Source organism: Symphalangus syndactylus, chromosome 8 (assembly GCF_028878055.3).
Source record: "Symphalangus syndactylus isolate Jambi chromosome 8, NHGRI_mSymSyn1-v2.1_pri, whole genome shotgun sequence".
Taxonomy (NCBI): domain Eukaryota; kingdom Metazoa; phylum Chordata; class Mammalia; order Primates; family Hylobatidae; genus Symphalangus; species Symphalangus syndactylus.
In genome coordinates this window covers 58,910,751-58,925,381 of record NC_072430.2, presented here as the reverse complement: position 1 = coordinate 58,925,381, position 14,631 = coordinate 58,910,751, and the positions used below count along the sequence as shown (strand labels likewise).

General features: G+C 38.3%; 1 protein-coding gene across 7 annotated transcripts in view; it reads left to right on the top strand.

Moving 5' to 3' along the window:
- Nucleotides 1–14,631, top strand: part of ARID4A (AT-rich interaction domain 4A) — a 76,899-nt gene that overhangs the window by 52,292 nt on the left and 9,976 nt on the right. For 4 of the 7 annotated variants that reach the window (XM_055289235.2, XM_055289234.2, XM_055289233.2 and 1 more), the window contains 4 exons: nucleotides 1,573–1,823; nucleotides 4,154–4,351; nucleotides 9,641–9,725; nucleotides 11,420–11,561. In XM_055289235.2, the coding sequence (XP_055145210.1) occupies nucleotides 1,573–1,823; nucleotides 4,154–4,351; nucleotides 9,641–9,725; nucleotides 11,420–11,561 (676 nt within the window). Of the gene's footprint in view, nucleotides 1–1,572; nucleotides 1,824–4,153; nucleotides 4,352–9,640; nucleotides 9,726–11,419; nucleotides 11,622–14,631 lie in introns of all 7 variants that reach the window. The other 3 variants (XR_008659472.2, XM_055289232.2, XM_055289236.2) reach the window with 1 other exon arrangement.

Here is a 14,631-nt window from a genome sequence, read left to right as displayed (position 1 = left end):
ATATGGTGAAACCCCGTCTTTACTAAAAATACAAAAAAAAAAAAAAGTGCTATAATACATTTGCTTGTAAAAATATCCTCATCACTTATCTGCATATATAAACCAGGCTTCTAAAAAATGGCATTTCTCACCTGTAGTCCCAGCTACTCAGGAGGCTGAGGCAAGACAATCGCTTGAACCCAGGAGGCAGAGGTTGCTGTACTCTAGCCTGGTTGATAGAGCGAGACTCCTTCTCAAAAAAATGAATAAATAAATAAAAATGGTATTTCTGGGACAAAGGTATACAGACCCAAATTTTATAGCAGTTGTTTTCATTCATTTACCTATAGATATTTTAAAAGCACCTGCTAGGCCGGGCGCAGTGGCTCACGCCTGTAATCTCAGCACTTTGGGAGGCCGAGGCGGGCAGATCACGAGGTCAAGAGATCAAGACCATCCTGGCCAACGTGGTGAAACCCTGTCTCTACTAAAAATACAAAAATTAGCTGGGCATGGTGGCGTGCACCTGTAGTCCCAGCTACTCAGGAGGCTGAGAATCGCTTGAACCTGGGAGGTAGAGGTTGCAGTGAGCTGAGATCACAACACTGCTCTCCAGCCTGGCAAAAGAGCGTGACTCTGTCTCAAAAAAAAAGCACCTGCCACCTGCTATGTGCCAGCCACTGTGTAGATCTGAGGAGATGGAAGTGCCATCTTGAAACTTGTGTGTTAGTGCTTTATGATAGAAAGAAAGCAATTTCTTCTTTTTCTACCTTTGAAGTGTAAATAGCACATAGCCAGCAACTAGGGAAAACATTTGTTTACTGAGATATTAATTGTATCCTAATGCTTCCTAAGTTGCTGGCTCTTTATCTGCTTTATACCAAGAAGAGGAGACTTCTCCCAGTGTATAGAAGTTGACTTGAAGGAGAACCTAGGAGATAGTGAAATTGCTCACCAGTCATGGTCATTTCAGCATTCAGTGGGCTAGATAGAAGCTAGTGGGGGTAAAACATATTGCTATTGGCCCAGCGAGCTCTCCAGATACTCATTGAAAGAAGTCTGCTCACTTTTTTGCCATTGATGCAGTTCAGTCCTTTAAAAATGTAATCATCCACAAATACAGTGACAATGTAAATTTCGTCTTACTAAGCTGTAGAATTAGAGACCACAGAGCTTTTAAAAAAGCAAAATTCAGGGGATTGGTTTTATTATTGTTATGTTTTATCATTAACATTAGATTATTTTAAATTTTTATTATAGTTGAGAAATAATAAAAGTGAGATAAAATGATGTAGTAAACAAAGGAGAAAATTTTTATTTCTTTTTTGTTGTTGTTTACTTTTTTCATTCAAACAGATTCTGACAGATATTTCTTAGGTAGTATATAGCCAAAGTAGACCTGGACATAATTAAGTAATTCTATTGGTTATTCTTTTACTTTCAAAAGGAAGAGAAAGGTACCTTTGAGTTGGTTTTCAGGGCCATGTTTCAAGCCAGAGGCATTGCTGTGAAGGTTAAAGGAAAAGATGCTTTTTCCTGCTTTTTTCCCCTTTATAGTGATAGCTATTTTAAAGCTTTTATCGCCTCTACTAGGGACGAAGGAGAATTGCTCGAGATGTAAATTCTATTAGAAAGGAAATTGAAGAAGAGAAAACAGAAGACAAATTAAAAGATAATGATACAGAAAATAAGGATGTAGATGATGACTATGAAACTGCAGAGAAAAAAGAAAATGACCTACTACTGGGGAGAAAAAATACACCAAAGCAAAAAGAGAAGAAAATTAAAAAACAGGAGGATTCCGACAAAGACTCAGATGAAGAGGAAGAGAAAAGCCAAGAGAGGTACATTATCTTATGTTTGTTCTCCAGAAGCACCTGTCTGGGGTACAACAGTGCTTTGTTCCTGCTTACAGATTCAGGTTTGAGGGAATGTTTTCTTATTGGGACTTCCATTCCTCTTGTCTAATGAAGGTGAGACACATTGTGAAGATGATGTGTATTGCCTTTCGGAATTGGAGAATATACTGGTCGCACCATTTTAATAGCACTTGTGCCCTAAACAGTGGCCTCAAAGAAGGCTGCGCCACCCAGTCAAAAGAAAGGTCCTGCAGTTGACAGCAGGGAAGGGAGCTGGAGAAAAATGGAGGAAGTGGACAAGAGGAAACAGCGACAGCAAAAATTCCATTTTAAAAAAGGTACAATGTGGGAAAGCTAACAAACACATGGGTGCACAGTACTAGCAGATGTTTCTGTGTGTTAGCTTTAAGACATTTTTTTCAAGTTACTGTATTAGATTAAGTGGCATGCACCCCGATTCTAGTTTGGAAAATACATTCTTGCCCCACATCACACCAATAAATTTCAGATTTTTTAATGTCCATCTTGTTTGTTGTTGAGTAAAAACTGTATTTTTTTTCTGTGTATAGACAAGTATGGACTGAACTGACTTAAAAATAGTCAAATATTAGGCAGTCCAGCAAGATCAAGGTAGTCTCTGACCAAGGTATTAGCTGTTTCTGTAAGTGTTGTCAAATGGATTTACTAATTTTAGGACACAACTAAAAATGAATTTTAAATGACCAACAACATAACATACTTACTTGTAATACCAGCTCTCTTCTATAGTTATTTTTCTATTATTATGTGATGTTAAATTTTCTAGAAATTTGAATTGTTAAGCCAAATTTGGGAAAACTGACCTGCCATTGAGAGAATAAATATTCAGAAAAATAGGATGATTGGCGAATGGGAGAGGTAATTTGATTAAATACAAATAGGCACAGGAGCTATCACAATTACATATGAACTAGGTTAGTGAGTAAAAAAAAGTTCTGTAATGAAATATAATTAGGATTAGGAAAAGTAGGAGGAACTAATTGGAGTTGAGTATAATGAGTGTAGAATTTTAAATATTTGGACAAAAAGTTTAAGCAAAGGTGAAAAACATCAAAATATGTATATTGTAATATGTATATAAAACATAATACATCTATGTAAAATGTGATTTAAAAAGACTATAACTGTTATGTAAATGGACAAAGATATATTTTAGAGAAAATTTCACAGGCTTGAATATAAGAACAATATTATCTTTAAGTAGTTTTTCTCATAGTGTTTTGAATTTACCTTATCAGTCTATTATTGGAAGGTGCCTTCCAAGAGAAAACATTCTCACTGCAAATGGGCTGTGAAAGCTTCATGTCAGGACCCCCAGGGATCACCAAAATAATGCCCTATATTTATTACAGAGCACAATACTACTTGTTGAGCTTTTAACGCTTGTGACACTAGAATGATCTTTGATGCAGTTCTCTTATGAGTCTTTACAGGATTGATACACAATGTTTTATTATAAAAATATTAGAAGTATTTTTAGCTCTCCCTGTGTTAATCTTCCTTATACCCGATTATCAATACAAAGAAAAGCTGATGGAAGATGAGTAAACAAATAGAATTCAACACAAATGTAAAGCTTTGTTCTCGTGGTGCTATCCTACAGTGTCAACAAATGACCTACTACTCAAATTTCTTTTCTTTTTTAGGGCTGGGAAACCTTTAAAATATAAATTAGTTTAAAAGACATGGTTACTAAGGTAGATAGCCCTTGTTTATTATTTTGCCCACCAAAAAAACTAGTCTTGCCAAGAACTATTCTAATTTTGGTAGTAAAGCAGATTTAAGATAATTCAGTTACAGGAAGTTACAAAATATCCTTAAATCTTTTTTTTACATATAAGGTGGCACTTAAATATGAATTCTGAAGAATTTTTCAGAGCATGTTTTTCTTGTTTTGTCCAAAAAGTGATTTATTTGATTGCAGATCATCGCTAGCTGGCACTTAAATATGAATTCTAAAGAATTTTTTCAGAGCATATTTTTCTTATTTTGTTTTGTCAGAAGTGACTTATTTGATTACAGATGATCATTAACTGTGACTTGATTGGCTTTTAAAAAGTATGGATTTACTTTGGGTACAGTGCACCTTTACATAATAAATTCCTTAGTAAGTAGGCCACAAAAATCTTCTCCTTCTCCTCCTTCTTCTCCTCCTCCACTGATATGTTATTAAGGTAATACTTAGGTTGTGAATAATTTACCTGTTGGATTCTTTTAGCATATTTTATTCTCCATTAAGTTATTAGTAGCATTATCAGTATTATAACTTACTGCAGGGAAGAAACTGAAAGCAAATGTGACTCTGAAGGAGAGGAAGATGAGGAAGACATGGAACCCTGCCTAACGGGAACCAAAGTGAAAGTAAAATATGGACGAGGGAAGACTCAGAAAATTTATGAAGCCAGTATTAAAAGCACTGAAATTGATGACGGAGAAGTTTTATATTTGGTACATTACTATGGATGGAATGTCAGGTAAGCAAGAAAGTATTTTCTTACTATTGAAATTTTTTCAATGATTAAATAGAACATCAACTTAATGTTATGAAGAGTGAAAGCAAATAATGGTATATATATTACAAAGCACACCTTGATTCTGAATTTTCCAAGACTTTGACATTCCTGCTGTTATACTAGCAGTGTCAATGCTTCTGGCCAGAGACTACCGGGATCACACCTGTAGTTAGAACAAGTTACATTTATTACTCATTTATAGTGAGGGAGAACACACAGCAAGGGGAACTATAGGGCATCTTAGTAATATGATGTTAAATGAATCAACAAAGGCTCAAGGCACCATCTTTGGGAAAACAATAATTCATAATTCTGTGGAGACATATTACTGACTATGAGCAGGGAGCCAGGCCTGCAACTTCCAACTGTACAAGTGTTTGTTTCATTAATCAGAAATCAAGCCTATGTCAAGCACTGTAATAATTCTAAGTCGACTAATTAATAAAAAAGAACGTTAGAACTTATATTTGATCTTCCGTTAAATGATTTTGGGGAGGGTTTAAGAAAGGCAGGGCATGGTGGCTCGTGCATGTAATCCCAGCACTTTGGGAGGTGGAGGCGGAAGGACTGCTTGAGGCCAGGAGTTCAAGACCAGACCTGGCAACATAGTTAGACCCCATCTCTACAAAAAATTAAAATTAAAAATTAGCCTGTCGTGGTGGCACGCACCTATAGTCCCAGCTACCCAGAAGGCTGAGGTGGGAGGATGACTGGAGCCCGGGAGTTGGAGGCTGAGATGAGCTATGATCATACTACTGTACTCCAGCCTGGACAATGGAGCGAAACCCTGTCTCATAAAAAAAAAAAAAAAAAAAAAAACAAAAGAAAGAAAGAAAAAAGAGATTTTGCTCCATATTGGATCCTGTCAGGAAGCTGGGGTAATTATAATTGGTTTTCTTAATATATCTTATCTAGAAGGAGAGACAGTTAGACCAAGGTAACATAATTGGTAAAGAAACAGCAATCACCCGCATTAGTCAAGAAAAAAAAAGACGTTTGGTTGTTTTTGTGGACTGGACAATGTTCCTGTTTTTTCTGTGTTCAGACATGATTAGGAAGTGGTCTTGTTTTTGTTTTGATACATCATGGTCACAAAATGGACTTGTCTGATGTTGATGCTCTTTGAAATTGTTCATGTTTCAACAGCAGGACAGTGTGGCCTAGCTATGAGTGCCAGACTAGCTCTAAGCAACACCAAGGCCCAGCTGATAGTGCCAAGCAAATTCCTAAATGTCAGGGGCTGCCTTTCTTGTTCTCTTTGACAAAATCTGGCATGTTTAATATCTCAGGTTGCCCTGTATTTATTTGGAGGCAGACTGCTCCTGGGTTTCTCTATACACTAGATGTGTGCTCTGTTATGACTCAAGTCCCTCATCTCTACACTGGGAAAAATACAGTTCCTATTTTGTAGAGGTGTTGTATAATGCAGTAGTTCCCTCTCATCTGCTGGAAATGTGTTCCAAGACCCCCAGTGGATGCCTGAAACCTCAGATAGTACTGAATCCTATATATCCTATGATTTTTCCTATACATACGTACTTACAATAAAGTTTAATTTATAAATTAAGCACAGTAAGAGATTAACAACAATAATAAAATAGAGCAATTATAACAATATATTGTAATAAAAGTTATATGAATGTGGTCTTTCTCTCAAAATATCTTAATATTTTTGAACCATGGGTAATTGAACTATGCTGTGGCTAAGCAGGGACTACTGTAGTGATAATATTTGTATTTAGATGTAAATGCTTAGAACCATGCCTGGCACTTAGTGCTCCATGAATGTTAACTGTTTTCTTTTCTTTACAATATGTTATTGAATTCAGGGGAAAAGGAGTATATCTTACCAACGTTCAGTCATTGTATTTCCAGTTGCATCACATGATAGCCTTCTTTCTTCCTCAGATTCTTTAGTTCACAACTATCCACTCCTGTTTCACATCTGTATATGTCTGTGTTCTGCTTTCTAGAATTTCCCCTATCATCTTTCTTTCTCATTTTTTTAATGCTTTGCTTTATGACTCTTCTCAGCAGTCATTTTATTATACGCTCAGGTTTTGGATTGGTCATCTCTCTAATTAATTTCCTAACTGGTACTCTCCTGGTTCATGGTTTTTCGTTGTTCTTCTCTACTCCTAAAAGCTAGTATAATTCTGGCCTGTTTAATTGAGATGAAGCCACCACGGTTCCTAAAGAATTTAGCCAGACTCCTGAAAGGGAGTATCTGCAAGTTTAAGAGGTGTGAGAAGAGTCCTGGTCTCTCATTGAGAAATCCTGAGACTATCCTTTTTAGCAATATTAGTGCTAGAAGTACCTACATGATATACTGCTTTGTCCAGTGTCGCCAGGACCAAGTACACTAAAAATCAGGCCTGTGCTTCTTGGTTGTCTGATACCTCCTATGGAATTGGATAGAGTTATCCCTTTGTTAGCCCTGGATCAGATACATAACTCTCTTATTGCACTTACCAGACTATACTTGATTTTACTATATGTCTATCTTTTATAACAGACTATGGGTTGCATGAGAGCATGGGCCGTGATTATTCTCTACATACTTCTCGATACAGTGCATACTAGTAGGCCCTCAGTAAATGTTCAAATGAATAAACATTTCCATATAAGTTAATAAAGTACAGATGTTTAAAAGCCTAGTATGATGCTCATAGCCAGTCTCATTTTAGAAACTAGATACTGAGTTAATGAGTGAAAGATAGTTTTCAAATCATAGTACAGGCAGTTCCTAACTTACAGTGGTTCAACTTCATTTTTTTAAATTTAAAATGGTTCAAAAGCTATATGCATTCAGAAGCCATAGAATTTTGAATTTTGATTTTTTTTTTTTTTTTTTTAAGACGGAGTCTCGCTCTGTCACCAGGCTGGAGTGCAGTGGTGCGATCTGGGCTCACTGCAACCTCCGCCTCCTGGGTTCAAGCGATTCTCCTGCCTCAGCCTCCCGAGTAGCTGGGACTACAGATGCACGCCACCACACCCAGCTAATTTTTGTATTTTTAGTAGAGACAGGGTTTCACCATGTTGGCCAGGATGGTCTCAATCTCTTGACCTTGTGATTGCCCGCCTCGGCCTCCCAAAGTGCTGGGATTACAGGCGTGAGCCACTGCGCCCGGCCTGAATTTTGTTTTTTTTTCCTGGTCTAGCGATATACAGTATGATACTCTCTCATCAGACTGTGCAGCCACAGCAAACAGCCAAGAAATCATGAGACTAATCAACCAATACTGTACAGTGTATTCAATAAATTACATGAGATATTTAAGACTTTATAATAGAATAGACTTTGTGTTAGATGATTTTGCTCAACTCTAGGCTAATATAAGTGTCCTGAGCATGTTTAAGGTAGGGTAAGCTAAGCTGTGATGTTCAGTAGGCTAGATGTATTAAATGCCTTTTTCGACTTAGGATATTTTCAATTTGTGATGAGTTTATCAGGACACAATGGCATCATAAGTAAAGGAGCATCCGTATAGGTAGTCATGGAACCATGTCAACCGAAATACATGCATACAGAAACCATGTCCCCACTTTGTACATCTCTATGGTAACTGGTTTACAAAGCAAAAATATGTTTTCCAGATACATGAGTTTCTATTAACACGCTACAGTCTAAAGCAAGTTTGTCCAACCTGTGGCCCACAGGCCATATGCAGCCTGGCATGGCCTTGAATGTGGCCCAACACAAATTCATAAACTTTCTTAAAACATGAGATTTTTTTTTTTTTTAGCTCATCAGCTATCGTTAGTGTTAGTGTTATTTTATGTGTGGCCCAAAACAATTCTTCTTCTTCCATTGTGGCCCAGAGAAGCCAAAAGATTGGACGTTCCTGGTCTAAAGCAAGGACTGCCTGTTGTTTCTTTACTTAACTGTACATATTTTTAGATTTTGACTTAATTCTATAAATACTTGTATATTTATATAATGTAAAAACTGTTATTTAGTTCTAGAAAGCTTAATTTCTTATTTGCCCCTGATTAGTCACTTGGACTATAGACATTCAAAAGTGATAGTAATCATTTGAGAAGGCCAGGTGCAATGGCTCATGCCTGTAATCCTAGCACTTTGGGAGGCTGAGGTGGGCAGATCACTTGAGCCCCGGAATTCAAGACCAGCCTGGGCAACATGGCAAAACCCGTGTCTATAAAAAATACAAAAATTAGCTTGGTGCAATGGTGTATACCCGTGGTCTCAGCTACTCAGGAGGCTGAGGTGGGAGGATCATCTGAGCCCAGGAGATCATGCCTCTGCACTCCATCCTGGGCAACAGAGTGAGACCCTCTCTAAAAAAAGTGCCGGGTCACCCCTATAATCCTAGCACTTTTGGAGGCCGAGGTGAGCAGGTCACTTGAGGTCAGGAGTTCGAGACCAGCATGGCCAACATGGTGAAACCCTGTCTCTACAAAAAATAAAAAATTAGCTGGGCATGGTGGCAGGCACCTGTAATCCCCGATATTGGGAGGCTGAGGCATGAGAATCACTTGAACCCAGGAGGCAGAGGTAGTGAGCTGAGATGGCACTACTGCATGCCAGCCTGGGTGACAACATTGAAACTATCTCCCCAAAAATAAAAGTAAACAAAATTTAAAATAAATTTTAAAATAATTTTTTTAAGTAAATGTTTAGGGGAAATGAGTTTTCAACTTGAGCTAAACAGAATAAACTTAGTTAAAGGAGGTAAAATACAGATATCTCTAAAAAATTTCAGAGTCCTAAAGGCAATATAGTTCAGAAGAAAATTTTACTGGAAATACTAGAGACTAGAGAGAGTGTTGAGGAGGAAAAGGAAGTTGAAATGGACTTGATAAAATAAGTCGATAAAATAACCTGAAACTGATCACCTTGCAAATTTGAATTTATCTGACTTAGCTTTCTATTATTCATTCAATAGCACGAATTCTAGTGCAGAATCTGATTATAAGCTCAGGTCTCTAAAAGCTGTGGAAAACAAAACAGTTCAGACTGTCTTGAATCTAGAGTTTGCTTTCCAAGACTCTCCCTCTAAACCTGTTAACTCTTAAGAAATCCTCTTGCCTTTCCCTAGTGAGTATACAAAATACCTACTAGAGTTACTGGCACATGTTACCAGCAAACCAGCCCCTGTGCCCTTCATATTCTTGCCAACACTAAGAACAAACTATTTAATCTGTCTCACTGTTGTTTTTGTTTGGTGAATACATTTCAAAAAGGTTATAATTTATAAAGTTTGTACAACCTCTTTTTTTTTTTTTAAGGTATGATGAGTGGGTGAAGGCTGACAGGATAATCTGGCCTTTGGACAAAGGTGGACCAAAGAAAAAACAGAAGAAAAAAGCTAAAGTATGTTTGTAGATTTATGTCCTTTATAATATGTATAGGAATTATCAAAATTGTATTGTATGTTTTTTAAGACTTTAGAACAGTTTTAGGTTTATACCAAGATTGAGAACAAGGTATATAGACCTCCCATATACTCTCTGCCCCATGCATGCGTAGCCTTCCCAGATTGTCAACATCCCCCACCAGAGTGGGATGTTTGTTACAACTGATGTGCCTGCATTGACACATTATTGTCACTCAGAGTCCATCATTTACATTAGGGTTCACTGTTGGTGTTGTATATTCTATGGGTTTTGACAAATATATAATGACATGGATCCATCACTATAGTATCATATAGAGTAGCTTTACTGCCCTAAAAATCCTTTATGTTCTGCTTATTCTTACCCCCACCCCAACCCCTGACAACTACTGACTTTTTCTCTCTCCATAGTTTTTGCCTTTTTGAGAATATCATGTAATTGGAATCATACACCATATAGCCTTTTTAGATTGGCTTCTTTTGCTTAGTAATATGCATATACAATATTGTGTCTGTTTAATCTTATTGTAATAACCATCTTGGCCGGGCGCGGTGGCTCACGCCTGTAATGCCAGCACTTTGGGAGGCCGAGGCGGGCGGATCATGAGGTCAGGAGATCAAGACCATCCTGGCTAACATGGTGAAACCCCATCTCTACTAAATATAGAAAAAATTAGCCGGTCGTGGTGGTGGGCGCCTGTAGTCCCAGCTACTCGGGAGGCTGAGGCAAGAGAATGGCGTGAACCCGCGAGGCAGAGCTTGCAGTGAGCCAAGATTGCGCCACTGCACTCCATCCTGGGCGACAGAGCAAGTCTGCATCTCAAAAAAAAAAAAAAAAAAAAAAAAAAAAAAATCTTGATTCTTGAAAGATAATTGTGATTTTCTCTTTATAACCCAGAAGCTTAAAACTAACACATTACCACATTGTTTCAGCAAAGGTGAAAACCAGCAACCCCTAGGGCATGACTTTCAAACTCAAATTCCTGTAGAGGCTTTATAGGAGAAGGATAAAGTAGGACGAACCATGACAAACGAGAGGTCACATTCCTCATTTAGACGGAATGGAACTAACTGCTCTGCTGTGGGAATACAGACCCAGGTTGCCAGATTTTAGGATTTTTCAAGACCACTATCTTTCTTAAAATGTGAAGTTTGGCTTTTAAATACTAGAAGCGAATACTAAAATTTTAAAACACATATATACTGTACAGTTGTACCCTCACCCACATCCTCAATTGTCAAGCTTGGCTGTAGAGATTTGCCCATTGTTTTGTCTACTGGATGATAGATATCTTTCCTTTCTGCAGGGGATAGTGGGGAACAGCGGGGAGTGCTGAATAGTTGTATAGCCTTCTAATGCTCTGACTCTGACCATCACAATATAATTGCAATATTACAAATTGTACGATATTGTATTTACATAAATACAAAATATGTTAGAAATTCAGCAGTGGAGGATTATATACCAATTTCAGTGACACTAATGTTAATAAGTTCTGATAACCTCTCAGACCAGCCAGAAAACTCTTCTTGATTCTTCTGTAAGCACAGACTAGGAAGTGACATATAAAATATCAAACCTTTTTTGAGATGTAGTTTTCTTTGGATAAGTAGAATGTTCATTTTTCATAAAGCATTGGCCCTTCTCATACATTTTGTTGTTGTTGCCCAGAATAAAGAAGATAGTGAAAAGGACGAAAAGAGAGATGAGGAGAGGCAGAAGTCAAAACGGGGACGACCTCCTTTAAAATCAACCCTTTCATCAAACATGCCGTATGGCTTATCTAAGACAGCAAACAGTGAAGGAAAATCAGGTACCAGAAGTGCTCGCAGCAATATACCAGACAGCTCACCTCTGTCAAATGGAATGGAAGGTGCTCAATTTTGAGGATGGCTGACTTTAAAAAAAATCAATAACATAAATAATAAAACTTCCATTGTGTGAAATATTCACAGTACAGGTTGAGTATCCCTTGCCCAAAATGCTTGGGACTAGAAGTGTTTTTGATTTTTGATTTTTTTTTGAGTATTGCATATACATAATGAGATATCCTGGGGATCGGACCCAAGTCTAAACATGAAAATTAGTGTTTCATATACACCTTATACACATAGCCTGAAAGTAATTTTATACCATATTTTTAATAGTTTTGTTCATGAAATAAATAAACATTGTGTTCTTTGAACCATCAGAAATCACAGGTGTAATTGTCTCAGCCACCCATGTGAACAGTCTGTGATTGTTTGGCATCACTGTTATTCTTGACTCTGAATTTATATGCCACCTACTGATAAGCAATTTTCTTACACTTATTCACACATAATTACATAACAGTAAAATATATGACTTACAATTAATACAGTGGAAAAATAGTGTGTGTGGGGAAACTAAGCAGCAAGGTAGCATCACCAGAATACCTGTATCAGCTGCTAAACAACAGTGACAACAAACAGCAGGCTTTCAATCTCCACCTACGATGCTGTGTTTTCATTAAAAGGTTACCCGTACACTAGCTTGGGGTTGCTGAAGAAACTGTTGTGCACCTGTGTTTGGATGCAACATGTCCCATGAGGTCAGGTGTGGAATTTTTTACTTGTGGCGTCATGTTGGTGCCCAAAATGTTGTGGAATTTGGAGCATTTTGGATTTCAGGTTTTTGGACTAGGGGTGTTCAACCTGTAAATCACCTAGGATTTTAATCTCATATGATTTAAACTATAAAATTTGATTTGAAGAAAATATTTTGCTGTATCATTGTTATTTAAAATTTAGTGATGTTTTCATTTAGGAATACTTTTTCTCATAAGTATCTTAATAATATATTTTAATAGAAGGTGAATTGACAATCCATGCATCCTAATGTGTGCTACACTTTCCCTCAAAGCCTGTACCAGTGTCTCCTATAAATTCAATGCTGTTCATCTGGGATCTTTCAGCAAAGCTGAGACCATGTGGTTCTAAGAGAACACAGACTACTGTGGTACAGGCATGTTTTATAATGAGTATAGGTGAACATATTTTATTCTGCTTGTACTCGTTTCCCCCACTTTTCTACCTCTGTATACTTTTAAATGTAATTAAGAAATTTTAGGCTGAGCACAGTGGTTCATGCCTGTAATCCCAGCACCTTGGGAAGCTGAGGCAGAAGGATCACTTGAGCCCAGGAGTTCCAGACCAGCCAGGGCAACATAGTGAGACCCCATCTTTACAAAAAATTTTAAAAATTAGCCAGGCATAGTGGTGTGCACCTGTGGTCCCAGCTACTCAGGACGCTGAGGTGGGAGGATTGCTTGAGTCTGGGAGGTCAAGGCTGCAGCAAGTGTAATCATATCACTGCACTCCAGCCTGGGTAGCAGAGCGAGACCCCACCTCACTCTATTGCCCAGGCTGGAGTGTAGTGGTGCAATCTCAGCTCGCTGCAACCTCCACCTCCTGGGTTCAAGCAGTTTTCCCGCCTCAGCCTCCCAAGTAGCTGGGACCACAGGTGTGCACCACCATACCTGGCTAATTTTTGTATTTTTAGTAGCAATTGGGGTTTTACTATGTTAGCCAGGCTGGTCTCACTCTCTTGACCTCAAGTGATCTACCCGCCTCAGCGTCCTGAAGTGCTGGAATTACAGGCGTGAGCCACTGTGCCCAGCCACCAAAAAAGAAATTTTAAATGGTTGTCTTATATAAAAATTTCTCTTCTTTCAAGAAAAAAGCTATACTGAACTACATGTTTGCTATTAGTCCATATGGTGCTTGTGTGCAAATTATAAAAGGACATCCTTCCTCTTTACTGCCTTCTGCTGACAAATGTTTAAGATGTCCACAAAGTGAAAGGTACCCTCTTAGAAGGCATACGTGTGTGCAGTGTTCAGTCTATACAACTACATACCAGCCTTATTAAACTACCACTGAAAGGGATTTTTTAAAACATGAAAATGAATTCTACATTCTGTTTATGATAAAACCACAAAATAAAACTGCATACACCTTTTCACTTAAAAATTCATGTTTGCAAGGCCGGGCGCGGTGGCTCACGCCTGTAATCCCAGCACTTTGGGAGGCCGAGATGGGTGAATCACGAGGTCAGGAGATCAAGACCATCCAGGTTAACACGGTGAAACCCCGTCTCTACTAAAAAAAACAAAAAAATTAGCCGGGCGTGGTGGCAGGCGCCTGTAGTCCCAGCTACTCGGGAGGCTGAGGCTGGAGAATGGTGTGAACCTGGGAGGCGGAGCTTGCAGTGAGCCGAGATCGTGCCACTGCACCCAGCCTTGGTGACAGAGTGAGACTCTGTCTCAAAGAAAAAAGAAAAAAAAAAATTCATGTTTGCAGTTTTGAACTTCTTGAGGATTTGAGCACCATGTGGACAATATTTTTATATTTTTTTAGGTCCTATGCAGTCTTAGAACCCTACTTTATTATTTTACAAGTTCCCTTACAGGGAACAATTTTTGTTTCCTGTACTTTCTTGTCTGTTAAGAATATTTAAAGTTTTGAGGATTCCAATTGCCCATTTTAAAAACTTTTCTTGCCGGGCACGGTGGCTCATGCCTGTAATCCCAGCACTTTGGGAGGCTGAGATGGGCGGATCACTTGAAGTCAGGAGTTTGAGACCAGCCTGGCCAACATGGCAAAACCCCGTCTCTACTAAAAATACAAAAATTAGCCGGGCGTGGTGGCCAGCTCCTCAGGAGGCTGAGGCAGGAGAAATACTTGAACCCAGGAGGCGGAGCTTGCAGTGAGCCGAGATCACGCCACTGCACTCCAGCCTGGGCGACCAAGTGAGACTGTGTCTCAAAAAAGAAGAAAAGAAAAGAAAAAAAAAACCTTTTCTTTCCACAGTTATTTTAAGTAGAATGTCATATTCCTTTCTTAGGATACAAAATGCCCATC